Source organism: Oncorhynchus tshawytscha, unplaced genomic scaffold (assembly GCF_018296145.1).
Source record: "Oncorhynchus tshawytscha isolate Ot180627B unplaced genomic scaffold, Otsh_v2.0 Un_scaffold_1349_pilon_pilon, whole genome shotgun sequence".
NCBI lineage: Eukaryota > Metazoa > Chordata > Actinopteri > Salmoniformes > Salmonidae > Oncorhynchus > Oncorhynchus tshawytscha.
Genome location: NW_024609805.1, coordinates 200001 through 227520, shown reverse-complemented (window position 1 = coordinate 227520; position 27520 = coordinate 200001). Strand labels below are relative to the sequence as shown.

The following is a 27520-nucleotide window of genomic DNA, read 5'->3' as shown; positions in this document are numbered from 1 at the left end:
GAGAGAGCCTCCGAACCACTCAGCATGGCTAGGTGGAGCAGAGAGAGCCTCCGAACCACTCAGCATGGCTAGGTGGAGCAGAGAGAGCCTCCAAACCACTCAGCATGGCTAGGTGGAGCAGAGAGAGCCTCCGAACCACTCAGCATGGCTAGGTGGAGCAGAGAGAGCCTCCGAACCACTCAGCATGGCTAGGTGGAGCAGAGAGAGCCTCCGAACCACTCAGCATGGCTAGGTGGAGCAGAGAGAGCCTCCGAACCACTCAGCATGGCTAGGTGGAGCAGAGAGAGCCTCCAACCACTCAGCATGGCTAGGTGGAGCAGAGAGAGCCTCCAAACCACTCAGCATGGCTAGGTGGAGCAGAGAGAGCCTCCAAACCACTCAGCATGGCTAGGTGGAGCAGAGAGAGCCTCCAAACCACTCAGCATGGCTAGGTGGAGCAGAGAGAGCCTCCAAACCACTTAGCATGGCTAGGTGGAGCAGAGAGAGCCTCCAAACCACTCAGCATGGCTAGGTGGAGCAGAGAGAGCCTCCAAACCACTCAGCATGGCTAGGTGGAGCAGAGAGAGCCTCCAAACCACTTAGCATGGCTAGGTGGAGCAGAGAGAGCCTCCAAACCACTTAGCATGGTCACAGGTGGAGCAGAGAGAGCCTCCAAACCACTCAGCATGGCTAGGTGGAGCAGAGAGAGCCTCTTTCTTCCACTCAGCATGGCTCTTCTGGAGCAGAAGCCTCAAACCACTCAGCATGGCAGGTGGAGCAGAGAGTTCCCAAACCACTTTCAGCATGGTTTCATCGGTGGAGCAGAGAGAGCCTCCAAACCACTCAGCATGGCTAGGTGGAGCAGAGAGAGCCTCCTGTCCACTCAGCATGGCTAGGTTGTTTAGAGAGCCTCCAAACCACTAGCATGGCTAGGTGGCTGGTGGGAAACTAGCCACATGAACTGAGTGTCATCACGTCTCTTTCAGAACTGAAATGGAAACTCCACAGAACGGAAATGAAACTAGCCACAGAACTGAGAGGAAACTCCACAGACCTGACAGGAAACTAGCCACAGAACTGAGAGGAAACTAGCCACAGAACTTCTAGCCACAGAACTGAGAGGAAACTAGAGGTTCTCTTTTCTCTCTAACTGAGAGGAAACTAGCCACAGAACTGAGAGGAAACTAGAACTGAGAGGAAACTCAGAACTGAGAGGAAACTAGCCACAGAACTGAGAGGAAACTAGTCACAGAACTGAGAGGAAACTAGCCACAGAACTCACAGAACTGAGCCTGAGTGTTTAAACTAGCCACAGAACTGAGAGGAAACTAGCCACAGAACTGAGAGGAAACTAGCCACAGAACTGAGAGGAAACTAGCCACAGAACTGAGAGGAAACTAGCCACAGAACTGAGAGGAAACTAGCCACAGAACTGAGAGGAAACTAGCCACAGAACTGAGAGGAAACTAGCCACAGAACGGAGAGGAAACTAGCCACAGAACTGAGAGGAAACTAAGCCACAGAACTGAGAGGAAAAGGCACTTTAGAATTCTCCTCATTTTCCTCCACCACTTTGTCTGACTGACTGAAAGTCATTTAAATGTAAAATACGTTCTGCCAAGTTTTGCTAGATAGAATATTTAGCTGGGAAAGCTGATGTGTTGATATATAGACCTAGTTATTTTTTTGTGTGCATGTGTATAATCGCCCGTCTAAGTTGTTGTTTCTGCAAGGAGTTTTTAGCTGACAAACTGGTGTTTATTGCTGATACTGATGAGAACAAGGCATTGCTTTACAAAGAAGTGTCTTTTTTTATTTTATTGGAAAGCTTTCCACATAAAACGTGGATATGGTAAAACAGTAGGCACTGTCAATGAGCCGGCAAACAGACTGCTGTTACAGGCAGATACAGTCAAAGTATTGGCTTCAGTTAAAATGGCAAAAACAAACAAAATTACAACAAACTTTCAAAAATAAAATAAAACAACATTTGAATGGATTTGTATACGAGGTTACAGGCTAAAGCTTCAGTTTCATACATACTGTATGAATGCATTCATTGATTAGCTTCTGTTCTTCATAATGCTGTCAGCTAAATAACTTCAGGTTAAAGGTGTCTTCACAGGGCTGTAATAACACTATCGTAAGACTGTTATAATGCTAGTATTAAGCCTCATACCACACCTGTAATAAACAATGCAAAGCCAGCATCGCCATGGTATCCAGGATGGATAGCGATGTTAATTTAGAACAATTGGAATGGTCTCAGACTCCACCCACACAACTCCGCCCACCCACCAGATAAACACTCATATACCCATATCTCAGTGGCATGACTATGGGGTTGAGGGGGCAGGTAGCCTAGTGGTTAGAGTGTCGGGTCAGTAACCAGCAGGTAGCCTAGTGGTTAGAGCGTTGGGCCAGTAACCTAAAGGTTGCTGGATCGAATTCCCAAGCCGACAAGGGAAAAATCTGTTGTTCTGCCCCTGAGCAAAGCAGTTAACTCACTGATCCCCGGTAGGCCGCCATTGTAAATAAGAATGTGTTCTTTAACTGACTTGCCTAGTTAAATAAAGGTTTAATTTGTAACCTCCTCCTGGAGATCTACAGGGTGTGCTGGCTCCATCCCTGCTGAGTCAGCTGGTCAAGGTCATCTGTTTAGGGTAGGGTTGTAGCAAAAACCTGTTCACTAAGTAGCTGTCCAGGAGGAGGGTTGGCCACCCCAGAGGAATACATACAGATTTAGTCCTGGGCCATCCCCAGACAATTAAGAAAGTCAACCAAATTCCAATTCCACATTCTCCTCACCGAAAAGCATTGAAGATAATTGGACATTGTTTTTTGTGTACCTTCTGAACTGACCCCAACCCTGGCCCTTGGAAATGCCTGTGCAGTAGTACATGCCTTCTGTGAGAGTACGGTTAGCGCTACCATTGTCCCTCCGGTGCGGGGCTGACGTCAGCAGCAGCTGAATGAGTGCAGGGACTTCTTGAAGAACTTCCTGAACTCTGTGTTGAAGACCGTGTAGATAATGGGGTTGAGGGCGCTGTTGACGTAGCCCAGCCAGGTGACGGTGCTTATCAGGGCCTGCGGGATGTAGCAGGTAGCACACAGGGCCCGGGTGGTGTGGACGACGAAGAACGGGGTCCAGCAGAACAGGAAGCAACCTGAGGGGAGGAGGAGGAGGAGGAGAGGAGAGGTTAGGGGACTGTTCTGAATAATGGATCCATTAATTGATTCACGGATGATTGATTGATTAGATGACTCGACTTTACCTCCTTACTATGTAAGAGTATTGAGAGTCTGGAAAATATCCCATCAATTATAAATCAATCAACTTAGTAAGACCTACTGTAGGTCTTTATCTACATATTATCTACCTACTGTAGGTCTTTATCTACCTACTGTAGGTCTTTATCTACATATCTACCTACTGTAGGTCTTTATCTACCTACTGTAGGTCTTTATCTACCTACTGTAGGTCTTTATCTACCTACTGTAGGTCTTTATCTACCTACTGTAGGTCTTTATCTACATATTATCTACCTACTGTAGGTCTTTATCTACCTACTGTAGGTCTTTATCTACCTACTGTAGGTCTTTATCTACATATTATCTACCTACTGTAGGTCTTTATCTACCTACTGTAGGTCTTTATCTACCTACTGTAGGTCTTTATCTACCTACTGTAGGTCTTTATCTACCTACTGTAGGTCTTTATCTACCTACTGTAGGTCTTTATCTACCTACTGTAGGTCTTTATCTACCTACTGTAGGTCTTTATCTACCTACTGTAGGTCTTTATCTACCTACTGTAGGTCTTTATCTACATACTGTAGGTATTTATCTACCTACTGTAGGTCTTTATCTACCTACTGTAGGTATTTATCTACATACTGTAGGTTTTTATCTACCTACTGTAGGTCTTTATCTACCTACTGCAGCCCTTTATCTACCTACTGCAGCCCTTTATCTACGTACTGTAGGTCTTTATCTACATACTGTAGGTCTTTATCTACCTACTGTAGGTCTTTATCTACCTACTGTAGGTCTTTATCTACCTACTGTAGGTCTTTATCTACATACTGTAGGTATTTATCTACCTACTGTAGGTCTTTATCTACCTACTGTAGGTATTTATCTACATACTGTAGGTTTTTATCTACCTACTGTAGGTCTTTATCTACCTACTGTAGGTCTTTATCTACCTACTGTAGGTCTTTATGTACCTACTGTAGGTCTTTATCTACCTATTATCTACCTACTGTAGGTCTTTATCTACCTACTGTAGGTCTTTATCTACCTACTGTAGGTCTTTATCTACCTACTGTAGGTCTTTATCTACATACTGTAGGTCTTTATCTACCTGCTGTAGGTGTTTATCTACCTACTGTAGGTCTTTATCTACCTACTACCTACTGTAGGTCTTTATCTACCTATTATCTACCTACTGTAGGTCTTTATCTACGTACTGTAGGTCTTTATCTACGTACTGTAGGTCTTTATCTACCTACTGTAGGTCTTTATCTACCTACTGTAGCCCTTTTATCTACCTACTGTAGGTCTTTACCTCTACCTACTGCAGCCCTTTATCTACGTACTGTAGGTCTTTATCTACCTACTGTAGGTCTTTATCTACCTACTGCAGCCCTTTATCTACCTACTGCAGCCCTTTATCTACGTACTGTAGGTCTTTATCTACATACTGTAGGTCTTTATCTACCTATTATCTACCTACTGTAGGTCTTTATCTACCTACTGTAGGTCTTTATCTACCTACTGTAGGTCTTTATCTACATACTGTAGGTCTTTATCTACATACTGTAGGTCTTTATCTACCCACTGTAGGTCTTTATCTACCTACTGTAGGTCTTTATCTACCTACTGTAGGTCTTTATCTACATACTGTAGGTCTTTATCTACATATTATCTACCTACTGTAGGTCTTTATCTACCTACTGTAGGTCTTTATCTACCTACATGTAGGTCTTTATCTACCTACTGTAGGTCTTTATCTACCTACTGTAGGTCTTTATCTACCTAGTATCTACCTACTGTAGGTCTTTATCTACCTACTGTAGGTCTTTATAACCGTTGTCACCAAGACCAAGCAGAAGCTGAATCAAAGTGGTGTAAAATCTCCGTACAACCACCAGACTTTACTGTTCCACTGCCAACCCCACCTGATCTGATAAGTGACGCACAGCCAATCTACCATGCCAGTCTTAGTGCTATTTCATGGAGACTTAACTCAAAGAACATTCATCAGCAGTTTAACCTTCACACATTTTTTACAATTATTTTTTATTCTCCTTTTGCCCCTGAAGCAGAAAACACTCCATTTTATAAAGTGGCTTGTTGACGTTTTACAAAGACCGACGCACACTAATGCCAGAGAGAGAGAGAGAGAGAGAACTCATTCGGTGTAAAACATTTGTTAATATCCTTTTCCAACCGCGAGAGGGTAAGTAAGTGTACGGCCGGTTGATCATTTAATGTTGCCACAGGGTTAGCAACCCAAGCTATTTCTTCACACGCAATCAATTCACAACGACACCTCCGCGGCTGGGTAACACTCATTTACACTGCCTAGACCCCGTCAACATTAATACGGGGGAATCCCAAATAGCACCCTATTCCTGGTCAAAAGTAGTGCACTATGTAGGGAATAGGGTGCCATTTGGGATGAACCCCGCCCAAAAACAGTGTTTACAATATGGCGATAAGAGTGAGATAAATGAACAGCATGGCTGATGTCCTTATAGATTAGAAACCTGCCTGCCTCTCTGGTGAGGTGAATAATGCAGGAATGTTGATGGGATTGCTATAAATACTCAGTCAAGCGCTTGGAGGTCGGGGTGGAGTAGCGATACAGATTAGGGTTGCGCCCTAAACTGTACCCTGTTCCCTATGTAGTGCACTACTTTTGACTAAAACCGTCATAAACCTCTGGACAAAAGTAGTGCACTAAATAGGGAATAGGCTGCTATTTGGGATACAGTCTAGGTAGTACCATCTCCTGAACAGGGAAGCTCTTCCTCCCTCTCCTCCCTCTGATACTGCAACCTAATACGCTTAGTTTCCCTCTACAGCTGTGAATCAGAGCTTCCCTGGACACTTAATCAAGACCCACCAACCACCTACAGCTGTGAATCAGAGCTTCCCTGGACACTTAATCAAGACCCACCAACCACCTACAGCTGTGAATCAGAGCTTCCCTGGCCAGACACTTAATCAAGACCCACCAACCACCTACAGCTGTGAATCAGAGCTTCCCTGGCCAGACACTTAATCAAGACCCACCAACCACCTACAGCTGTGAATCAGAGCTTCCCTGGCCAGACACTTAATCAAGACACACCAACCACCTACAGCTGTGAATCAGAGCTTCCCTGGCCAGTCTCCATGCGTTGTATGATTCATTGGTTAGGTGTTAGTTGGAGGGGCTGAATTTATACCTCAACTCTCTGGGAGGTGGAGAGACATTACTCTTAAGAGACAGTCTGTCTTCATCTGGAGAGACTTTACTCTTAAGAGACAGTCTGTCTTCATCTGGAGAGACTTTACTCTTAAGAGACAGTCTGTCTTCATCTGGAGAGACTTTACTCTTAAGAGACAGTCTGTCTTCATCTGGAGAGACTTTACTCTTAAGAGACAGTCTGTCTTCACCTGGAGAGACTTTACTCTTAAGAGACAGTCTGTCTTCATCTGGAGAGACTTTACTCTTAAGAGACAGTCTGTCTTCATCTGGAGAGACTCCCCCACCACCACAAGTCAAACACTTTGATGTCAGGCACCCCCAAGATATGTCGGGCACCCCCTAGAGAGTATGAGCACCCCCTAGAGAGTATGAGCACCCCCTAGAGAGTATGAGCACCCCCTAGAGCGTATGAGCACCCCCTAGAGAGTATGAGCACCCCCTAGAGAGTATGAGCACCCCCTAGAGAGTATGAGCACCCCCTAGAGAGTATGAGCACCCCCTAGAGAGTATGAGCACCCCTAGAGAGTATGAGCACCCCCTAGAGAGTATGAGCACCCCCTAGAGAGTATGAGCACCCCCCTAGAGAGTATGAGCACCCCCCTAGAACATCCCAAAATGTCAGTTGGATTATCCTTCATAAATGTTTCCAATTTCCACGGGGTCATTTGAACCCTCCTTGTCAGTCCCTAACTAATCCGGAGCACCCCTGGAAGGAATTACAATAGGATTGTGTGCTCCTCCTCCTTGTCAGTCCCTAACTAATCCGGAGCACCCCTGGAAGGAATTACAATAGGATTGTGTGCTCCTTCCTTATTCCTTATTGAGCTTCCCCATAAAGCAATCAAACAATTACAGTCAACAAATGCTTTTTACAAATTGGAAACAGAAAATTGACTGTCCTTTAACCCTTCGACAGAATAAGTGTTGTTTGCCAACGATGAAAAATAGAGGATGTCTGTCTGTCTGTCTGTCTAGTAGGGGAGGATCTGATGTCTGTCTGTCTGTCTGTCTGTCTGTCTGTCTGTCTGTCTGTCTGTCTGTCTGTCTGTCTGTCTGTCTGTCTGTCTGTCTGTCTGTCTGTCTGTCTGTCTGTTTGTCTGTCTGTATTAGCTAAATGCTTCTCCTTCCTTCCCCTCTTATGTTCCCAACGTTCCATGTAGAATCACTACCCTCAGTGACATCTTAATATCTACCCTCAGTGACATCTTAATATCTACCCTCAGTCTTAATATCTACCCTCATTGACATCTTAATATCTACCCTCAGTGACATCTTAATATCTACCCTCAGTGACATCTTAATATCTACCCTCAGTGACATCTTAATATCTACCCTCAGTGACATCTTAATATGTACCCTCAGTGACATCTTAATATCTACCCTCAGTGACATCTTAATATCTACCCTCAGTGTGACATCTTAATATCTACCCTCAGTGACATCTTAATATCTACCCTCAGTGACATCTTAATATCTACCCTCAGTGACATCTTAATATCTACCCTCAGTGACATCTTAATATCTACCCTCAGTGACATCTTAATATCTACCCTCAGTGACATCTTAATATCTACCCTCAGTGACATCTTAATATCTACCCTCAGTGACATCTTAATATCTACCCTCAGTGACATCTTAATATCTACCCTCAGTGACATCTTAATATCTACCCTCAGTGACATCTTAATATCTACCCTCAGTGACATCTTAATATCTACCCTCAGTGACATCTTAATATCTACCCTCAGTGACATCTTAATATCTACCCTCAGTGACATCTTAATATCTACCCTCAGTGACATCTTAATATCTACCCTCAGTGACATCTTAATATCTACCCTCAGTGACATCTTAATATCTACCCTCAGTGACATCTTAATATCTACCCTCAGTGACATCTTAATATCTACCCTAGTGACATCTTAATATCTACCCTCAGTGACATCTTAATATCTACCCTCAGTGACATCTTAATATCTACCCTCAGTGACATCTTAATATCTACCCTCAGTGACATCTTAATATCTACCCTCAGTGACATCTTAATATCTACCCTCAGTGACATCTTAATATCTACCCTCAGTGACATCTTAATATCTACCCTCAGTGACATCTTAATATCTACCCTCAGTGACATCTTAATATCTACCCTCAGTGACATCTTAATATCTACCCTCAGTGACATCTTAATATGTACCCTCAGTGACATCTTAATATGTACCCTCAGTGACATCTTAATATCTACCCTCAGTGACATCTTAATATCTACCCTCAGTGACATCTTAATATCTACCCTCAGTGACATCTTAATATCTACCCTCAGTGACATCTTAATATCTACCCTCAGTGACATCTTAATATCTACCCTCAGTGACATCTTAATATCTACCCTCAGTGACATCTTAATATCTACCCTCAGTGACATCTTAATATCTACCCTCAGTGACATCTTAATATCTACCCTCAGTGTAAAGAACAAGACCAACGCTGGCCGTGCACAGCCTCGTCTCTGACCACAGAACAGACACATTTTTCTGTTCATTTCCCAACTATTTGACACCCAGCCGGTGATCTACTGAGTGGAGACGGCCGACATTGGTGTTGATCTGTGTTGTCTTCAACAGGAACCACCCTCACTGACTGCCTGGTGTTATGAGGGACAACTTGTCGTGTCCACAGCAGAGGGCCCTGCATGGTAAACTGTGTTTCCTGCTAATACTAATTGATGTGACGCTCTGAGTGTTACCTGATACCAACTGCCTCCTGTCCTGGGACACGATCAAATTTAAGGATCAACTTCAATTCAAAGTCAGCTGAAAAACAACCCTGATCTGTTGAACAGCAGCGATTATTTTTTTTTTACTATAAACTCTGTTTGTTTATTAGAAACGCAGATGGGCTTTTCACACTGCTGAACCAAACCAAGCTTGTACAGAGCTGACCTGATTACGCAGATCACAATCATAGTTTCTGGAACTTTTGCTGACAATATCCACATTATGTTTGGATTGGGTGTGAAATAGTGTGAAATGACTATCTGTGTAATGAGTCACCACCCACATGGTCTCCCACATAGATTACCAAAGACAGAGAGGAACATCCGTCAGTCTGGCTGGAGACTAATGAAGACATTTAACTCTCCTCAACACTTCCATCTGTTTCTGTTCATTAGTTGAAGCCGTGAACTAATCAGTAGGCACCTCTATACTTAAACCTGTGGTCATGTGTGTCGTGGGGTTAAGACGATCCAAAGTGGTACATCATGTCTGGATTGAAGGCTTTAAGCTAAACTTAGTCAGGTAGAGAACGGTGGCCTAAAGTCACACTTCTAATAGGTCTACAGACCTTCTGTCAGACCTAGCATCTGATGACTACAGACCTTCTGTCAGACCTAGCATCTGATGACTACAGACCTTCTGTTAGACCTAGCATCTGATGACTACAGACCTTCTGTCTAACAGACCTTCTGTCAGACCTAGCATCTGATGACTACAGACCTTCTGTCAGACCTAGCATCTGATGACTACAGACCTTCTGTCAGACCTAGTGTCTGATGACTACAGACCTTCTGTCTAACAGACCTTCTGTCAAACCTAGCATCTGATGACTACAGACCTTCTGTCAGACCTAGCATCTGATGACTACAGACCTTCTGTCAGACCTAGCATCTGATGACTACAGACCTTCTGTCTAACATACCTTCTGTCAGACCTAGCATCTGATGACTACAGACCTTCTGTCAGACCTAGCATCTGATGACTACAGACCTTCTGTCAGACCTAGCATCTGATGACTACAGACCTTCTGTTAGACCTAGCATCTGATGACTACAGACCTTCTGTCAGACCTAGCATCTGATGACTACAGACCTTCTGTCAGACCTAGCATCTGATGACTACAGACCTTCTGTTAGACCTAGCATCTGATGACTACAGACCTTCTGTCAGACCTAGCATCTGATGACTACAGACCTTCTGTTAGACCTAGCATCTGATGACTACAGACCTTCTGTTAGACCTAGCATCTGATGACTACAGACCTTCTGTCAGACCTAGCATCTGATGACTACAGACCTTCTGTCAGACCTAGCATCTGATGACTACAGACCTTCTGTTAGACCTAGCATCTGATGACTACAGACCTTCTGTCAGACCTAGCATCTGATGACTACAGACCTTCTGTCAGACCTAGCATCTGATGACTACAGACCTTCTGTCAGACCTAACGTCCGATGACCACAAACCTTTACCTTAGTTATGTTGCCTGGGAAGTCTACAGGAGCCTACATGATAAAGTGTAGTCCCTCGTCATCAGTTTCTCCGATAAGATGCTACTGATATCCAAGGGCTTTCCTAATTTGGGTTTAGTAAATACAGCCTCCTAGGTATATTAGCTATGGGCTGGGTTTGATGACCTTTGGGATGATTTGATTAGTAAATGTTTTTAACGTGGTGAACCATTTGTTTTGTGTTGCTTGCCGACAACATGTAGTTGCTTATCAATACTTATCAATAACTTTTCATTATTGATGATAAGTGCATAATAATTTTGTATCTGCTGTCAACACTGTAGCATTCTGTATTTTCCTAACAGGCTGTGTATCTGCTGTCAGCACTGTAGCATTCTGTATTTTCCTAACAAGCTGTGTATCTGCTGTCAAGCTGTGTATCTGCTGCCAACACTGTAGCTTTTTCCTAACACGCTGTGTATCTGCTGTCAGCACTGTAGCATTCTGTATTTTCCTAACATGCTGTGTATCTGCTGTCAGCACTGTAGCATTCTGTATTTTCCTAACAGGCTGTGTATCTGCTGTCAGCACTGTAGCATTCTGTATTTTCCTAACAGGCTGTGTATCTGCTGTCAGCACTGTAGCATTCTGTATTTTCCTAACAAGCTGTGTATCTGCTGTCAACAATGCAGCATTCTGTATTTTCCTAACAAGCTGTGTATCTGCTGTCAACACTGTAGCATTCTGTATTTTCCTAGCAGGCTGTGTATCTGCTGTCAGCACTGTAGCATTCTGTATTTTCCTAACAAGCTGTGTATCTGCTGTCAACAATGCAGCATTCTGTATTTTCCTAACACGCTGTGTATCTGCTGTCAACACTGTAGCATTTTCCTACCAAGCTGTGTATCTGCTGTCAGCACTGTAGCTTTTTCCTAACAAGCTGTGTATCAGCTGTCAACACTGTAGCTTTTTCCTAACAAGCTGTGTATCTGCTGTCAGCACTGTAGCATTCTGTATTTTCCTAACAAGCTGTGTATCTGCTGTCAGCACTGTAGCATTCTGTATTTTCCTAACAAGCTGTGTATCTGCTGTCAACACTGTAGCATTCTGTATTTTCCTAGCACGCTGTGTATCTGCTGTCAACACTGTAGCATTCTGTATTTTCCTAACAAGCTGTGTATCTGCTGTCAACACTGTAGCATTCTGTACTTTCCTAACAAGCTGTGTATCTGCTGTCAGCACTGTAGCATTCTGTATTTTCCTAACAAGCTGTGTATCTGCTGTCAGCACTGTAGCATTCTGTATTTTCCTAACAAGCTGTGTATCTGCTGTCAACATTGTAGCTTTTTCCTAACAAGCTGTGTATCTGCTGTCAAGCTGTGTATCTGCTGTCAACATTGTAGCTTTTTCCAAACACGCTGTGTATCTGCTGTCAGCACTGTGGCCTTCTGTATTTTCCTAACAAGCTGTGTATCTGCTGTCAACGCTGTAGCATTCGGTATTTTCCTAACAGGCTGTGTATCTGCTGTCAAGCTGTGTATCTGCTGTCAAGCTGTGTATCTGCTGTCAGCACTGTAGCATTCTGTATTTTCCTAACAAGCTGTGTATCTGCTGTCAACACTGTAGCTTTTTCCTAACAAGCTGTGTATCTGCTGCCAGCACTGTAGCATTCTGTATTTTCCTAACAGGCTGTGTATCTGCTGTCAACACTGTAGCATTCTGTATTTTCCTAACAGGCTGTGTATCTGCTGTCAGCACTGTAGCATTCTGTATTTTCCTAACAGGCTGTGTATCTGCTGTCAGCACTGTAGCATTCTGTATTTTCCTAACAAGCTGTGTATCTGCTGTCAACACTGTAGCTTTTTCCTAACAAGCTGTGTATCCGCTGTCAGCACTGTAGCATTCTGTATTTTCCTAAAAGGCTGTGTATCTGCTGTCAACACTGTAGCTTTTTCCTAACAAGCTGTGTATCTGCTGTCAACACTGTAGCATTCTGTATTTTCCTAACAAGCTGTGTATCTGCTGTCAGCACTGTAGCATTCTGTATTTTCCTAACAGGCTGTGTATCTGCTGTCACCACTGTAGCTTTCATTGTACATTAGAAAGGTTGTTTCTCCCATTAATCATTTAAAAATAAAAGTAGCACATGGCAGTAGGCACACCACACTTACAGTTCTACCTAAAAAAAATGATATTTGGTTGTCCTTTTCCAAGCAGAACCCTTTGGGTTCCATGTAGAACCCTTTTTTCACAGAGGGTTCTACCCGGAACCCAAAACGGTTCTTCAAAAGAGTTCTCCTATTAGGACAGCCAAATAACCTCTTTTTGAAATCCTTTTTAAAAGTGTGAAGCAGTTCATTGTGACAGATCAGGAAGCCATGAGAGCACCGCAGGACACAGCACCTTTTTATAGAAGGTTTTTGTTTTTCTCTCACCGATGAAGATGAAGGATGTGCCACCAGCATCCACCACTCAAACATAGTGCATGTTTCATAAAAAATGCACCTCATCAGCCTGACACTGAGAAAATGACTCAACCACCTCAAATTATTCATGAATGATGACGCTGTGGCCAAAAGTGAATAAGTTCAGAAATGAGAGATAGATAGAGAATTCCCCCGAGGTATATCACTGCATCATTTCCATTTAGACTGTTACGGCCCCTTAATCAATGTCCAGGTCAGTGTGACTCCAGAGAAACACAATACTCTCCCAGTGGACTCCTTTCAACCAGCTCGGCCTGCTGGGTATTTTATCCTTTTCATCACTTCATCTCATGATTTAACATTTCTATCCATTTCCAGGTTCTGGTTTGATGAACATTATCATCCATTAAGCAGGTCAGTGAATCAGAAGCTGGAAACACAATACTTTCATCCTTTTATAAATGTAGCCTGTCATTATAACTGGAGTACCGGTTCCCAGTACTATCTGATAGTGACTGTCTAGTCTAGCTTTTTGGGCTCCCAACGTGTGTGTTTTAATTATGTATTTCATTTTTTATTTGATTTAAGCCTTTGGAGAAAGCAATGTGTGCTTTGAGGCCGGCCATAAGGGGTTTATACAGTATGTACCCAAAACATGCATTTGACCCAAGTCTGATCACGACCAGTCAGAACCTACCCTATGAGCCCTCAGTAGAACCTACCCTATGAGCCCTCAGTAGAACCTACCCTATGAGCCCTCAGTAGAACCTACCCTATGAGCCCTCAGTAGAACCTACCCTATGAGCCCTCAGTAGAACGTACCCTATGAGTCCTCAGTAGAACGTACCCTATGAGCCCTCAGTAGAACCTACCCTATGAGCCCTCAGTAGAACCTACCCTATGAGCCCTCAGTAGAACCTACCCTATGAGCCCTCAGTAGAACATACCCTATGAGCCCTCAGTAGAACCTACCCTATGAGCCCTCAGTAGAACCTACCCTATGAGCCCTCAGTAGAACCTACCCTATGAGCCCTCAGTAGAACCTACCCTATGAGCCCTCAGTAGAACCTACCCTATGAGCCCTCAGTAGAAAAGAGAAAGGGGGGGAAACAGAGATGGCGACTTGAGTCACAAACACTTGAAACTTGATTCTGGACTCATAGGACTCTGACTCTGAAGTTTGAAGGAAACCTTTGTAAGTTTTTGACAGGTTTGAGGGGAACTTATTCGTTTTTGACAAGTCAGGGGAGCCTTTTGTGAGTTTTTGGACAACTTTTTGACAAGTCTGTAATTTAATCTGTGGCACTTACCCACCACAACAGGAAGAACCCTCATGGCCTTCCTCTCCCTGCCGTTGATCTTGGCTCGCTTCCTCTTCTGCGGCGGCTTCTGCTGGTAGGAGATAGACGGCACGGAGCTGATCCTCTCCCTGTACGCCGAGGGGAACGGGGGGCAGTCCGGCTGCAGATAGTCATCGGTATCCTCCAGCCCCAGCCGGGCCTGAGCCAGGTCCCTCTCGATGATCCTGGGCAGGGGCATGGGCAGTGGCCCGGGGATGGTCCCTGAGGTCGGCATGGCGGCGGCGGCAGCTGCATGCTGAAGCTTCCTGCATGTCTGGATGCTGTTCCTCAGCTTGGCCTTGCGCGCCTCCTCCCACCTCTTCAGGCCCCGGAACATGCCGAAGTAGAGGAGGAGCATGATGGGACAGGGGATGAAGAAGGAGCAGACAGAGGAGTAAACCACGTAGTTGTCATCTTCCAGTTTACACTCGGTGGGGTCCCGGTGTGGGATGTTGTTGATACCCAACATGACTGGGGAAGCCACGGCCAGGGCTATGAGCCAGGTGCCTGACAGCAGGATGATCTGACGCTGGTCAACGTGCTTCCTGTTGTAGTTCAGAGGGATTGACACAGCAATGAACCTGGGGGGGGAGAGAGAGAGAGAGAGAGAGAGAGAGAGAGAGAGAGAGAGAGAGAATATTACATTTACATGGAATGAACTACAGGACAAAATACAAACCCTCCAACCCAAAAAGGCCTGTGGGGTTGATGGTTTCCTAAATGAAATGATGAAATATACTCAATTTGGCTATTATTGAACTCTTTAACATCATCCTCAGCTCTGGTATCTCCCCCAATATTTGGAACCAAGGACTGATCACCCCAATCCACAAAAGTGGAGACAAATTTGACCCCAATAACTACTGTGGGATATGCGTCAACAGCAACCTTGGGAAAATCCTCTGCATTATCATTAACACCAGATGTGTACATTTCCTCAGCAAAAATAATGTACTGAGCAAACGTCAAATGGGCTTTTTAAAAAAAAACAAATTACCGTACGACAGACCACGTATTCACCCTGCACACCCTAATTGACAAACAAACATGTAAAGTTCTCTCGTACTTTATTGATTTAAAAAAAGCTTGACTCAATTTGGCATGAGGGTTGCACAAATGAATGGAAAGTGGTGTTGGGGGAAAAACATCCGACATTATAAAATCCATGTACACAAACAAGTGCGTAGTTAAAATGGGCAAAAAACGACCATTTCTTTCCACAGTGCCGTGGGGTAAGACAGGGATGCAGCTTAAGCCCCACCCTCTTCAACATATATATCAACAAATTGGCAAGGGCAACAGTCTACAGCACCCGGCCTCATCTCTGTAAGACCAAAGTAATGGTGGTCCAAAAAAGGTCCAGTTGCCAGGACCACAAATACAAATTCCATCTAGACACCATTGCCCTAGAGCACACAAAAAAACTATACATACCTCGGCCTAAACATCAGCGCCACAGGTAACTTCCACAAAGCTGTGAACAATCTGAGAGACAAGGCAAGAAGGGCATTCTATGCCATCAAAAGGAACATAAATTTCAACATACCAATTAGGATTTGGCTAAAAATACTTGAATCAGTCATAGAACCCATTGCCCTTTATGGTTGTGAGGTCTGGGGTCCGCTCACCAACCAATAATTCACAAAATGGGACAAACACCGAATTGAGACTTGGCATGCAGAATTCTGCAAAAATATCCTCCGTGTACAACGTAGAACACCAAATAATGCATGCAAAGCAGAATTAAGTCGATACCCGCTAATTTTCAAAATCCAGAAAAGAGACGTTAAATTCTACAACCACCTAAAAGGAAGCGATTCCCAAACCTTCCATAACAAAGCCATCACCTACAGAGAGATGAACCTGGAGAAGAGCCCCCTAAGCAAGCTGGTCCTGGGGCTCTGTTCACAAACACACCCTACAGAGCCCCAGGACAGCAACACAATTAGACCCAACCAAATCATGAGAAAACAAAAAGATAATTACTTGATACATTGGAAAGAAATGACCAAAAATACAGAGCAAACTAGAATGCTATTATGGCCCTAAACAGAGAGTACACAGTGGCAGAGTAATGAGTACACAGTGGCAGAGTAATGAGTACGCTGAGAGACGGAAAGCAAGTTCAGGGAGGGAGTGTTTTAATAAATAAATGCAACTAAATACAAAACAAGAAACACAAACAACACACAGACATGACACTGGAACAGAAACAATAACGCCTGGGGAAGGAACCAAAGGGAGGGACATATATAGGGAAGGAACCAAAGGGAGGGACATATATAGGGAAGGAACCAAAGGGAGGGACATATATAGGGAAGGAACCAAAGGGAGGGACATATATAGGGAAGGAACCAAAGGGAGGGACATATATAGGGAAGGAACCAAAGGGAGGGACATATATAGGGAAGGAACCAAAGGGAGGGACATATATAGGGAAGGAACCAAAGGGAGGGACATATATAGGGAAGGAACCAAAGGGAGGGACATATATAGGGAAGGAACCAAAGGGAGGGACATATATAGGGCAGGAACCAAAGGGAGGGACATATATAGGGAAGGTAATCAGGGAGGTGATGGAGTCCAGGTGAGTCTGACGACGTGCAGGTGTGCGTGACGATGGTGACAGGTGTGCGTAACGATGGTGACAGGTGCTCGTAACGATGGTGACAGGTGCGCGTAACGATGGTGACAGGTGCGCGTAACGATGGTGACAGGTGTGAGTAACGATGGTGACAGGTGTGCGTAACGATGGTGACAGGTGCGATAACGATGGTGACAGGTGTGCGTAACGATGGTGACAGGTGTGCGTAACGATGGTGACAGGTGCGCGTAACGATGGTGACAGGTGTGCGTAATGATGGTGACAGGTGTGCATAATGATGGTGACAGGTGTGCGTAACGATGGTGACAGGTGCGCGTAACGATGGTGACAGGTGTGCGCCATAACGAGCAGCCTGGTGACCTAGAGGCCGGAGAGGGAGCCCACGTGTCAGGAAGAATACCTGACCACTGTGACTGACCCAAACGTAAGGAAAGCTTTGACTATGTACAGACTCGGTGAGCATAGCCTTGCTATTGAGAAAGGCCGCCGTAGGCTGACATGGCTCTCAAGAGAAGACAGGCTATGTTCACACTGCCCACAAAATGAGGTGGAAACTGAGCTGCACTTCCTAACCTCCTGACAAATGATGACCATATTAGAGACACATATTTCCCTCAGATTACACAGACCCACAAAGAATTTGAAAACAAATCCAATTTTGATAAACACCCATATCTACTGGGTGAAAGACCACAGTGTGCATCCCAGCAGCAAGATTTGTGACCTGTTGCCACAAGAAAAGGGCAACCAGTGAAGAACAAACACCATTGTAAATACAACCCATATTTATGCTTATTTATTTTCCCTTTTGTACTTTAACTATTTGCGCATCATTACAACACTGTATATAGACATAATATAAGATTTGAAATGTCTGTATTCTTCTGGAACTTTTATGAGTGTAATGTTTATTGTTAAATTTGTATCACTTATTTGATTTTATTTATTATCTATTTCACTTGCTTTGGCAATGTAAACATATGTTTCCCATGACAATAAAACCCCTTCAATTTAAATTGAATTGAGAGAGAGAGAGAGAGAGAGAGAGAGAAAATCACAAGGTGGTCTTTAGTGATCACATGGGGCCTCTAAATACAGTTCCTACAGGACCCATTTCCCACGACACAAGGGACCCATTTCCCACGACACAAGGGACCCATTTCCCACGACACAGGGGACCCATTTCCCACGACACAGGGGACCCATTTCCCACGACCCATTTCAAGGGGACCCATTTCCCACGATTTCCCACAGGGGACCCATTTCCCACGACACAACCCATTTCCCACGGGGACCCATTTCCCACGACACAAGGGACCCATTTCCCACGACACAAGGGACCCATTTCCCACGACACAGGGGACCCATTTCCCACGACACAGGGGACCCATTTCCCACGGACACAGGGGACCCCATTTCCCACAACACAGGGGACCCACCCATTTCCCACGACACAAGGGACCCATTTCCCACGACACAAGGGACCCATTTCCCACACAGACCCATTTCCCACAAAGGGACCCATTTCCCACGACACAGGGGACCCATTTCCCACGACACAGGGGACCCATTTCCCACGACACAAGGGGACCCATTTCACAACGACACAGGGACCCATTTCCCACGACACAAGGGACCCATTTCCCACGACACAAGGGACCCATTTCCCACGACACAGGGGACCCATTTCAACGGGGACCCATTTCCCACGACACAAGGGACCCATTTCCCACGACACAAGGGGACCCATTTCCCACGACACAGGGGACCCATTTCCCAGACACAGGGACCCATTTCCCACAACACACAGGGGACCCATTTCCCACGACACAAGGGACCCATTTCCCACGACACAGGGACCCATTTCCCACACAGGGGACCCATTTCCCACAGACACAAGGGACCCATTTCCCACGACCCATTTCCCAAGGGGACCCATTTCCCACGACACAGGGGACCCATTTCCCACGACACAGGGGACCCATTTCCCACGACACAAGGGACCCATTTCCCCAAGGGGACCCATTTCCCAGGGGGGACCCATTTCCCACGACACAAGGGACCCATTTCCCACGACACAAGGGACCCATTTCCCACGACACAGGGGACCCATTTCCCACGACACAAGGGGACCCATTTCCCACGACACAAGGGACCCATTTCCCACGACACAAGGGACCCATTTCCCACACAAGGGACACAGGGGACCCATTTCCCACGACACAGGGGACCCATTTCCCACGACACAGGGGACCCATTTCCCACGACACAGGGGACCCATTTCCCACGACACAAGGGACCCATTTCCCACGACCCATTTCATTTCCCACGACACAAGGGGACCCATTTCCCATTTCAACACAAGGGACCCATTTCCCACGACACAGGGACCCATTTCCCACGACACAGGGGACCCATTTCCCACACACAGGGGACCCATTTCCCACGACACAGGGACCCATTTCCCACGACACAGGGACCCATTTCCCACGACACAAGGGACCCATTTCCCACGACACAAGGGACCCATTTCCCACGACACAGGGGACCCATTTCCCACGACACAGGGGACCCATTTCCCACGACACAGGGACCCATTTCCCACGACACAGGGACCCATTTCCCACGACACAAGGGACCCATTTCCCACGACACAAGGGACCCATTTCCCACGACACAGGGGACCCATTTCCCACGACACAGGGGACCCATTTCCCACGACACAGGGGACCCATTTCCCACGACACCCATTTCCCAGGGGACCCATTTCCCACGACACAAGGGGACCCATTTCCCACGACACAGGGGACCCATTTCCCACCCATTTCCCATGACACAAGGGGGACCCATTTCCCACGACACAGGGGACCCATTTCCCACGACACAAGGGACCCATTTCCCACGACACAGGGGACCCATTTCCCACGACACAAGGGGACCCATTTCCCACGACACAAGGGACCCATTTCCCACGACACAGGGACCCATTTCCCACGACACAGGGACCCATTTCCCACGACACAGGGGACCCATTTCCCACGACACAAGGGACCCATTTCCCACGACACAAGGGACCCATTTCCCACGACACAAGGGACCCATTTCCCACGACACAGGGGACCCATTTCCCACGACACAGGGGACCCATTTCCCACCCATTTCACAAGGGGACCCATTTCCCACAAGGGACCCATTTCCCAGGGGACCCATTTCCCACGACACAAGGGACCCATTTCCCACGACACAGGGGACCCATTTCCCCCACGACACACAGGGGACCCATTTCCCACGACACAAGGGGACCCATTTCCCACACAAGGGACACAAGGGGACCCATTTCCCACGACACAGGGGACCCATTTCCCACGACACAAGGGGACCCATTTCCCACGACACAAGGACCCATTTCCCACGGGGACACAACAGGGACCCATTTCCCACGACACAGGGGACCCATTTCCCACGACACAAGGGACCCATTTCCCACGACACAGGGGACCCATTTCCCACGACACAGGGGACCCATTTCCCACGACACAGGGGACCCATTTCCCACGACACAAGGGACCCATTTCCCACACACAAGGGACCCCCATTTCCCACGACACAGGGGACCCATTCCACGACACAGGGGACCCATTTCCCACGACACAAGGGACCCATTTCCCACGACACAAGGGACCCATTTCCCACCACAAGGGACCCATTTCCCACACAGGGGACCCATTTCCCACGACACAGGGGACCCATTTCCCACGACACAGGGACCCATTTCCCACGACACAGGGGACCCATTTCCCACGACACAAGGGGACCCATTTCCCATGACACAAGGGACCCATTTCCCACGACACAGGGGACCCATTTCCCACCCATTTCCCACACAGGGGACCCATTTCCCACGACACAGGGGACCCATTTCCCACAGGGGACCCATTTCCCACACAGACCCATTTCCCAGGGGACCCATTTCCCACGACACAAGGGACCCATTTCCCACGACACAAGGGACCCATTTCCCACGACACAAGGGACCCATTTCCCAGGGGACCCATTTCCCACGACACAGGGGACCCATTTCCCACGACACAGGGGACCCATTTCCACAGGGACCCATTTCCCACGACACAGGGGACCCATTTCCCACGACACAGGGGACCCATTTCCCACGACACAGGGGACCCATTTCAACACCATTTTCCCAGAAGTAGAGACTCAGGAGGTAGAGGGGTCACACCATTAGAAGGGAGAGACTCGGGGGTAGAGGGGTCAACAACATTAGAAGGACCCATTAGAGACTTAGGGGAGGGACCCAGGAGGTAGAGGGGGACCAACACCATTAGAAGTAGAGACTCAGGAGGTAGAGGGGTCAACACCATTAGAAGTAGAGACTCAGGAGGTAGAGGGGTCAACACCATTAGAAGGAGACTCAGGAGGTAGAGGGGTCAACACCATTAGAACCCATTTCCCACGAGAGACTCAGGAGGTAGAGGGGACCCATCAACACCATTAGAACCCATTTCCCAGGAGAGACTTTCCCACGACACAGGGGTTTCCCAGGAGAGGGGTCAACACCATTAGAAGTAGAGACCCAGGAGGTAGAGGGGTCAACACCATTAGAAGTAGAGACTCAGGAGGGACCCATAGGGACCCATTTCCCAGGGGACCCATCAACACCATTAGAAGTAGAGACTCAGGAGGTAGAGGGGTCAACACCATTAGAAGTAGAGACTCCAGGAGGTAGAGGGGGACCCATCAACACCATTAGAAGTAGAGACTCAGGAGGTAGAGGGGACCCATCAACACCATTAGAAGTAGAGACTCAGGAGGTAGGGGGTCAACACCATTAGAAGTAGAGCTCAGGAGGTAGAGGGGACCCATCAACACCATTAGAAGTAGAGACTCAGGAGGTAGGGGACCCATTTAGAGACTCAGGGGTCATTTCCCACACAGGGACCCATTTCCCAGAAGGGGACCCATAGAGACTCAGGAGGTAGAGGGGACCCATCAACACCACACAAGGGGACTCAGGAGGTAGAGGGGACCCATTAGAAGTAGGGACTCAGGAGGTTTCCCGACAGAGGGGTCAACACATTAGAAGTAGAGACTCAGGAGGTTTCCCAGAGGGGTTTCCCACAACACCATTAGGTAGAGACCCATCAGGAGGTCAACACCATTAGAAGTAGAGACTTTCCCAGGAGGTTTCAGAGGGGGACCCATTTCAACACCATTAGAAGGGAGGTACCCATTTCCCACGAGGGGACCCATTGCAACACCATTTCCCAGAAGTAGAGACTCAGGAGGTTTCCCAGAGGGGACCCATCAACACCATTATCCCAGTAGAGACTCAGGAGGTAGAGGGGTCAACACCATTAGAAGGGGAGATTTCCTCAGGAGGTAGAGGGGACCCATTTCAACACCATTAGAAGTAGAGACTTTCAGGAGGTAGAGGGGTCAACACCATTAGAAGTAGGGACTCAGGAGGTAGAAGGGGACCCATCAACACCATTAGGAAGTAGCGAGACTCAGGAGGTAGAGGGGTCAACACCATTTCCCAGAACAAGGGGAGACTTTCAGGACACAGGAGGTAGAGGGGACCCATTTCAACACCATTAGAAGTAGAGACTCAGGAGGTAGAGGGGACCCATTTCCCACGACACAGGGGACCCATCAACACCATTAGAAGTTTCCCTCAGGAGGTAGAGGGGACCCATCAACACCATTAGAAGTAGAGGACTCAGGAGGTAGAGGGGTCAACACCATTAGAAGTAGAGAGACTCAGGAGGTAGAGGGGTCAACACCATTTCCCAGACTCAGGAGGTTTCCCACGAGGGGTTTCAACACCATTAGAAGTAGAGACTCAGGAGGTAGAGGGGTCAACACCATTAGAAGTAGAGACTCAGGAGGTAGAGGGGTCAACACCATTAGAAGTAGAGACTCAGGAGGTAGAGGGGTCCCACACCATTAGAAGTAGAGACTCAGGAGGTAGAGGGGTCAACACCATTAGAAGTAGAGACTCAGGAGGTAGAGGGGTCAACACCATTAGAAGTAGAGACTCAGGAGGTAGAGGGGTCAACACCATTAGAAGTAGAGACTCAGGAGGTAGAGGGGTCAACACCATTAGAAGTAGAGACTTTCAGGAGGTAGAGGGGTCAACACCATTAGAAGTAGAGACTCAGGAGGTTAGAAGTAGAGACTCAGAGGGGACCCATCAACACCATTAGAAGTAGAGACTCAGGAGGTAGAGGGGTCAACACCATTAGAAGTAGAGACTCAGGAGGTAGAAGGGTCAACACCATTAGAAGTAGCGAGACTCAGGAGGTAGAGGGGTCAACACCATTAGAAGTAGAGAGACTCAGGAGGTAGAGGGGTCAACACCATTAGAAGTAGAGAGACTCAGGAGGTAGAGGGGTCAATACCATTAGAAGTAGAGAGACTCAGGAGGTAGAGGGGTCAACACCATTAGAAGTAGAGACTCAGGAGGTAGAGGGGTCAACACCATTAGAAGTAGAGACTCAGGAGGTAGAGGGGTCAACACCATTAGAAGTAGAGACTCAGGAGGTAGAGGGGTCAACACCATTAGAAGTAGAGACTCAGGAGGTAGAGGGGTCAACACCATTAGAAGTAGAGACTCAGGAGGTAGAGGGGTCAACACCATTAGAAGTAGAGACTCAGGAGGTAGAGGGGTCAACACCATTAGAAGTAGAGACTCAGGAGGTAGAGGGGTCAACACCATTAGAAGTAGAGACTCAGGAGGTAGAGGGGTCAACACCATTAGAAGTAGAGACTCAGGAGGTAGAGGGGTCAACACCATTAGAAGTAGAGACTCAGGAGGTAGAGGGGTCAACACCATTAGAAGTAGAGACTCAGGAGGTAGAGGGGTCAACACCATTAGAAGTAGAGGACTCAGGAGTAGAGACTCAGGAGGGGGGTCAACACCATTAGAAGTAGAGACTCAGGAGGTAGAGGGGTCAACACCATTAGAAGTAGAGACTCAGGAGGTAGAGGGGTCAACACCATTAGAAGTAGAGACTCAGGAGGTAGAGGGGTCAACACCATTAGAAGTAGAGAGACTCAGGAGGTAGAGGGGTCAACACCATTAGAAGTAGAGACTCAGGAGGTAGAGGGGTCAACACCATTAGAAGTAGAGACTTAGTAGGTAGAGGGGTCAACACCATTAGAAGTAGAGACTCAGGAGGTAGAGGGGTCAACACCATTAGAAGTAGAGACTCAGGAGGTAGAGGGGTCAACACCATTAGAAGTAGAGACTCAGGAGGTAGAGGGGTCAACACCATTAGAAGTAGAGACTCAGGAGGTAGAGGGGTCAACACCATTAGAAGTAGAGACTCAGGAGGTAGAGGGGTCAACAACATTAGAAGTAGAGAGAGACTCAGGAGGTAGAGGGGTCAACACCATTAGAAGTAGAGACTCAGGAGGTAGAGGGGTCAACACCATTAGAAGGAGAGACTCAGGAGGTAGAGGGGTCAACAACATTAGAAGTAGAGACTCAGGAGGTAGAGGGGTCAACAACATTAGAAGTAGAGACTCAGGAGGTAGAGGGGTCAACAACATTAGAAGGAGAGACTCAGGAGGTAGAGGGGTCAACACCATTAGAAGGAGAGACTCAGGAGGTAGAGGGGTCAACACCATTAGAAGTAGAGAGACTCAGTAAGGAGAAGATGAGATGTGTCTGTCTGTTAGGGAGATTCAGGCTTTACGTCCTGACTAGCTATGAATGGAAATGTATACATTTTCAATGCATCCAACATCAGTTGGGGAACGTGTCTGTCTGTTTCAGGAAGCAGTTCATTAGATGGACGCAGCATTTGGAAGTATTTCTGCTAACGCTTCAGATATTGTTAGTCCTGGACACGATGTGGATAGTTGGGACTGTTGATAATTACACAGCTAGGAAGCCTGGGACAGGAACCACACAGTTCAAAGTAAAACACCAAATAAACATCATATGTACATCATTTAACAGAGTCGGATCCCAAAATCTCTCTGGCCTAATGAGAACCTTGTCTGAAAACCTGATGACTTAAACCGTAATGGTAGAGGGACCTGGGGTTCGGTGTGTGTGTGTGTGTGCATGTCTGTGTGTGTGTGTGTGTGTGTGTGTGTGTGTGCATGTCTGTGTGTGTGTGTGTGTGTGTGTGTGTGTGTGCGTGTGTGTCTGTGTGTGTGTGTGTGTGTGTGTGTGTGTGTGTGTGTGTGTGTGTGTGTGTGTGTGTGTGTGTGTGTGCATGTCTGTGTGTGTGTGTGTGTTCATGTCTATGTGTGTGTGTGTGTGTGTGTGTGGAGGCTGTGCGTGCATGTCTGTGTGTGTGTGTGTGTGTGTGTGTGTGTGTGTGTGTGTGTGTGTGTGTGTGTGTGTGTGTGTGTGTGTGTGTGTGTGTGTGTGTGTGTGTGTGTGCATGTCTGTGTGTGTGTTTGTGTCTGACTGACCTGTCGACGCTGATGGCACAGAGGTTGAAGATGGAGGCTGTGCACAGCATCACATCCATGGACATCAGACCGTCACACAGCATCATGTTCAGGGACCACACACCACCCTGGAACTGAATACAACACACAGCATCACATCCATGGACATCAGACCGTCACACAGCATCATGTTCAGGGACCACACACCACCCTGGAACTGAACACAACACACAGCATCATGTTCAGGGACCACACACCACCCTGGAACTGAATACAACATACAGCATCATGTTCAGGGACCACACACCACCCTGGAACTGAATACATCACACAGCATCATGTTCAGGGACCACACACCACCCTGGAACTGAATACAACAGACAGCATCACATCCATGGACATCAGACCGTCACACAGCATCATGTTCAGGGACCACACACCACCCTGGAACTGAACACAACACACAGCATCATGTCTATGAAAAACGTGTGGACATTGATTATGCACGGTTGATCAGGTGTCAAATCATTAATCTCAGAAACCATGTGTAGTGCTGCTTCTATCACCTCTCTCTGTCTCTGTCTCTCAACTGTCTCCATACTCTCCCCCCTATCTCTGTCTGTCTGTCTCCATACTCTCCCCTTTCTCTCTCTCTCTTGTCTGTCTCCACACTCTCCCCTTTCTCTCTCTCTGTCTGTCTCCACACTCTCCCCTTTCTCTCTCTCTCTCTCTCTCTCTCTCTCTCTCTCTCTCTCTCTGTCTGTCTCCATACTCTCCCTTTCTCTCTCTCTGTCTGTCTCCATACTCTCCCCTTTCTCTCTCTCTCTCTCTCTCTCTCTCTCTCTCTCTCTCTCTCTGTCTGTCTCCATACTCTCCCCTTTCTCTTTCTCTGTCTGTCTCCATACTCTCTCCTTTCTCTCTCTCTCTCTCTCTCTCTGTCTATCTCCATACTCTCCCCTTTCTCTCTCTCTCTCTCTCTCTCTCTGTCTGTCTCCATACTCTCCCCTTTCTCTCTCTCTCTTGTCTGTCTCCATACTCTCCCCTTTCTCTCTCTCTGTCTGTCTATCTCCATACTCTCCCCTTTCTCTCTCTCTGTCTGTCTCCATACTCTCCTCCTTTCTCTCTCTCTCTTGTCTGTCTCCATACTCTCCCCTTTCTCTCTCTCTCTGTCTATCTCCATACTCTCCCCTTTCTCTCTCTCTGTCTGTCTCCATACTCTCCCCTTTCTCTCTCTCTGTCTGTCTCCATACTCTCCCCTTTCTCTCTCTCTCTCTCTCTCTCTCTGTCTATCTCCATACTCTCCCCTTTCTCTCTCTCTCTCTCTCTCTCTCTCTCTGTCTGTCTATCTCCATTACTCTCCCCTTTCTCTCTCTGTCTGTCTGTCTCCATACTCTCCCCTTTCTCTCTCTCTCTTCTCTCTCTGTCTTCTATTGTCCATTCTAATGATCAGCCTCTCTTGGCTTATCAATAGTATGATGAAGTTGACTTTCAGCCTGCCCTTCACCATCAGGTGAACAAGCCACAAACTAAAGGCTGTAATGTTAACCAATAACCAAGATGGATAACAAAATGCTAACAAGATGATAATAACACTTAACACTCTGCCTGGCTGGCTCAGTAGATTACCTAGCTGGAACAACTCTCCTGTAACGAGATAATGGCATCCCAATTTAGGAAGACTTAGGCACTGGTCTCTCACAGGCATACCTTAATTCTCTAAGTAAAGAATATTCAGTAGTCAACCACAATACATACAGACAGACAGACAGACAGACAGACAGACAGACAGACAGACAGACAGACAGACAGACAGACAGACAGACAGACACAGACAGACAGACAGACAGACATGCCTTAATTCTCTAAGTAAAGACTATTCAGTAATCAACCACGAGAGAGAGACAGAGAGAGAGAGAGACAGACAGACAGACAGACAGACATCCCTTAATTCTCTAAGTAAAGACTATTCAGTAGTCAACCACAATAGAGAGAGCGAGACAGACAGACAGACAGACAGACAGACAGACAGACAGA

The 27520-nt window shown here is 46.7% G+C and overlaps 1 protein-coding gene across 3 annotated transcripts in view; it reads right to left on the bottom strand.

Moving 5' to 3' along the window:
• Nucleotides 1-1772: 1772 nt before the first annotated feature.
• drd4b (dopamine receptor D4b) overlaps nucleotides 1773-27520 on the bottom strand; it is a 27610-nt gene continuing 1862 nt past the window's right edge. Inside the window, exons 2-4 of one of the 3 annotated variants that reach the window (XM_042318468.1) lie at nucleotides 25508-25620; nucleotides 14425-15035; nucleotides 1773-3146 (exon numbers count right to left, since the gene is read on the bottom strand). In XM_042318468.1, the coding sequence (XP_042174402.1) occupies nucleotides 2938-3146; nucleotides 14425-15035; nucleotides 25508-25620 (933 nt within the window). In that variant the 3' untranslated portion in view covers nucleotides 1773-2937. Of the gene's footprint in view, nucleotides 3147-14424; nucleotides 15036-25507; nucleotides 25937-27520 lie in introns of all 3 variants that reach the window. The other 2 variants (XM_042318470.1, XM_042318469.1) reach the window with 2 other exon arrangements.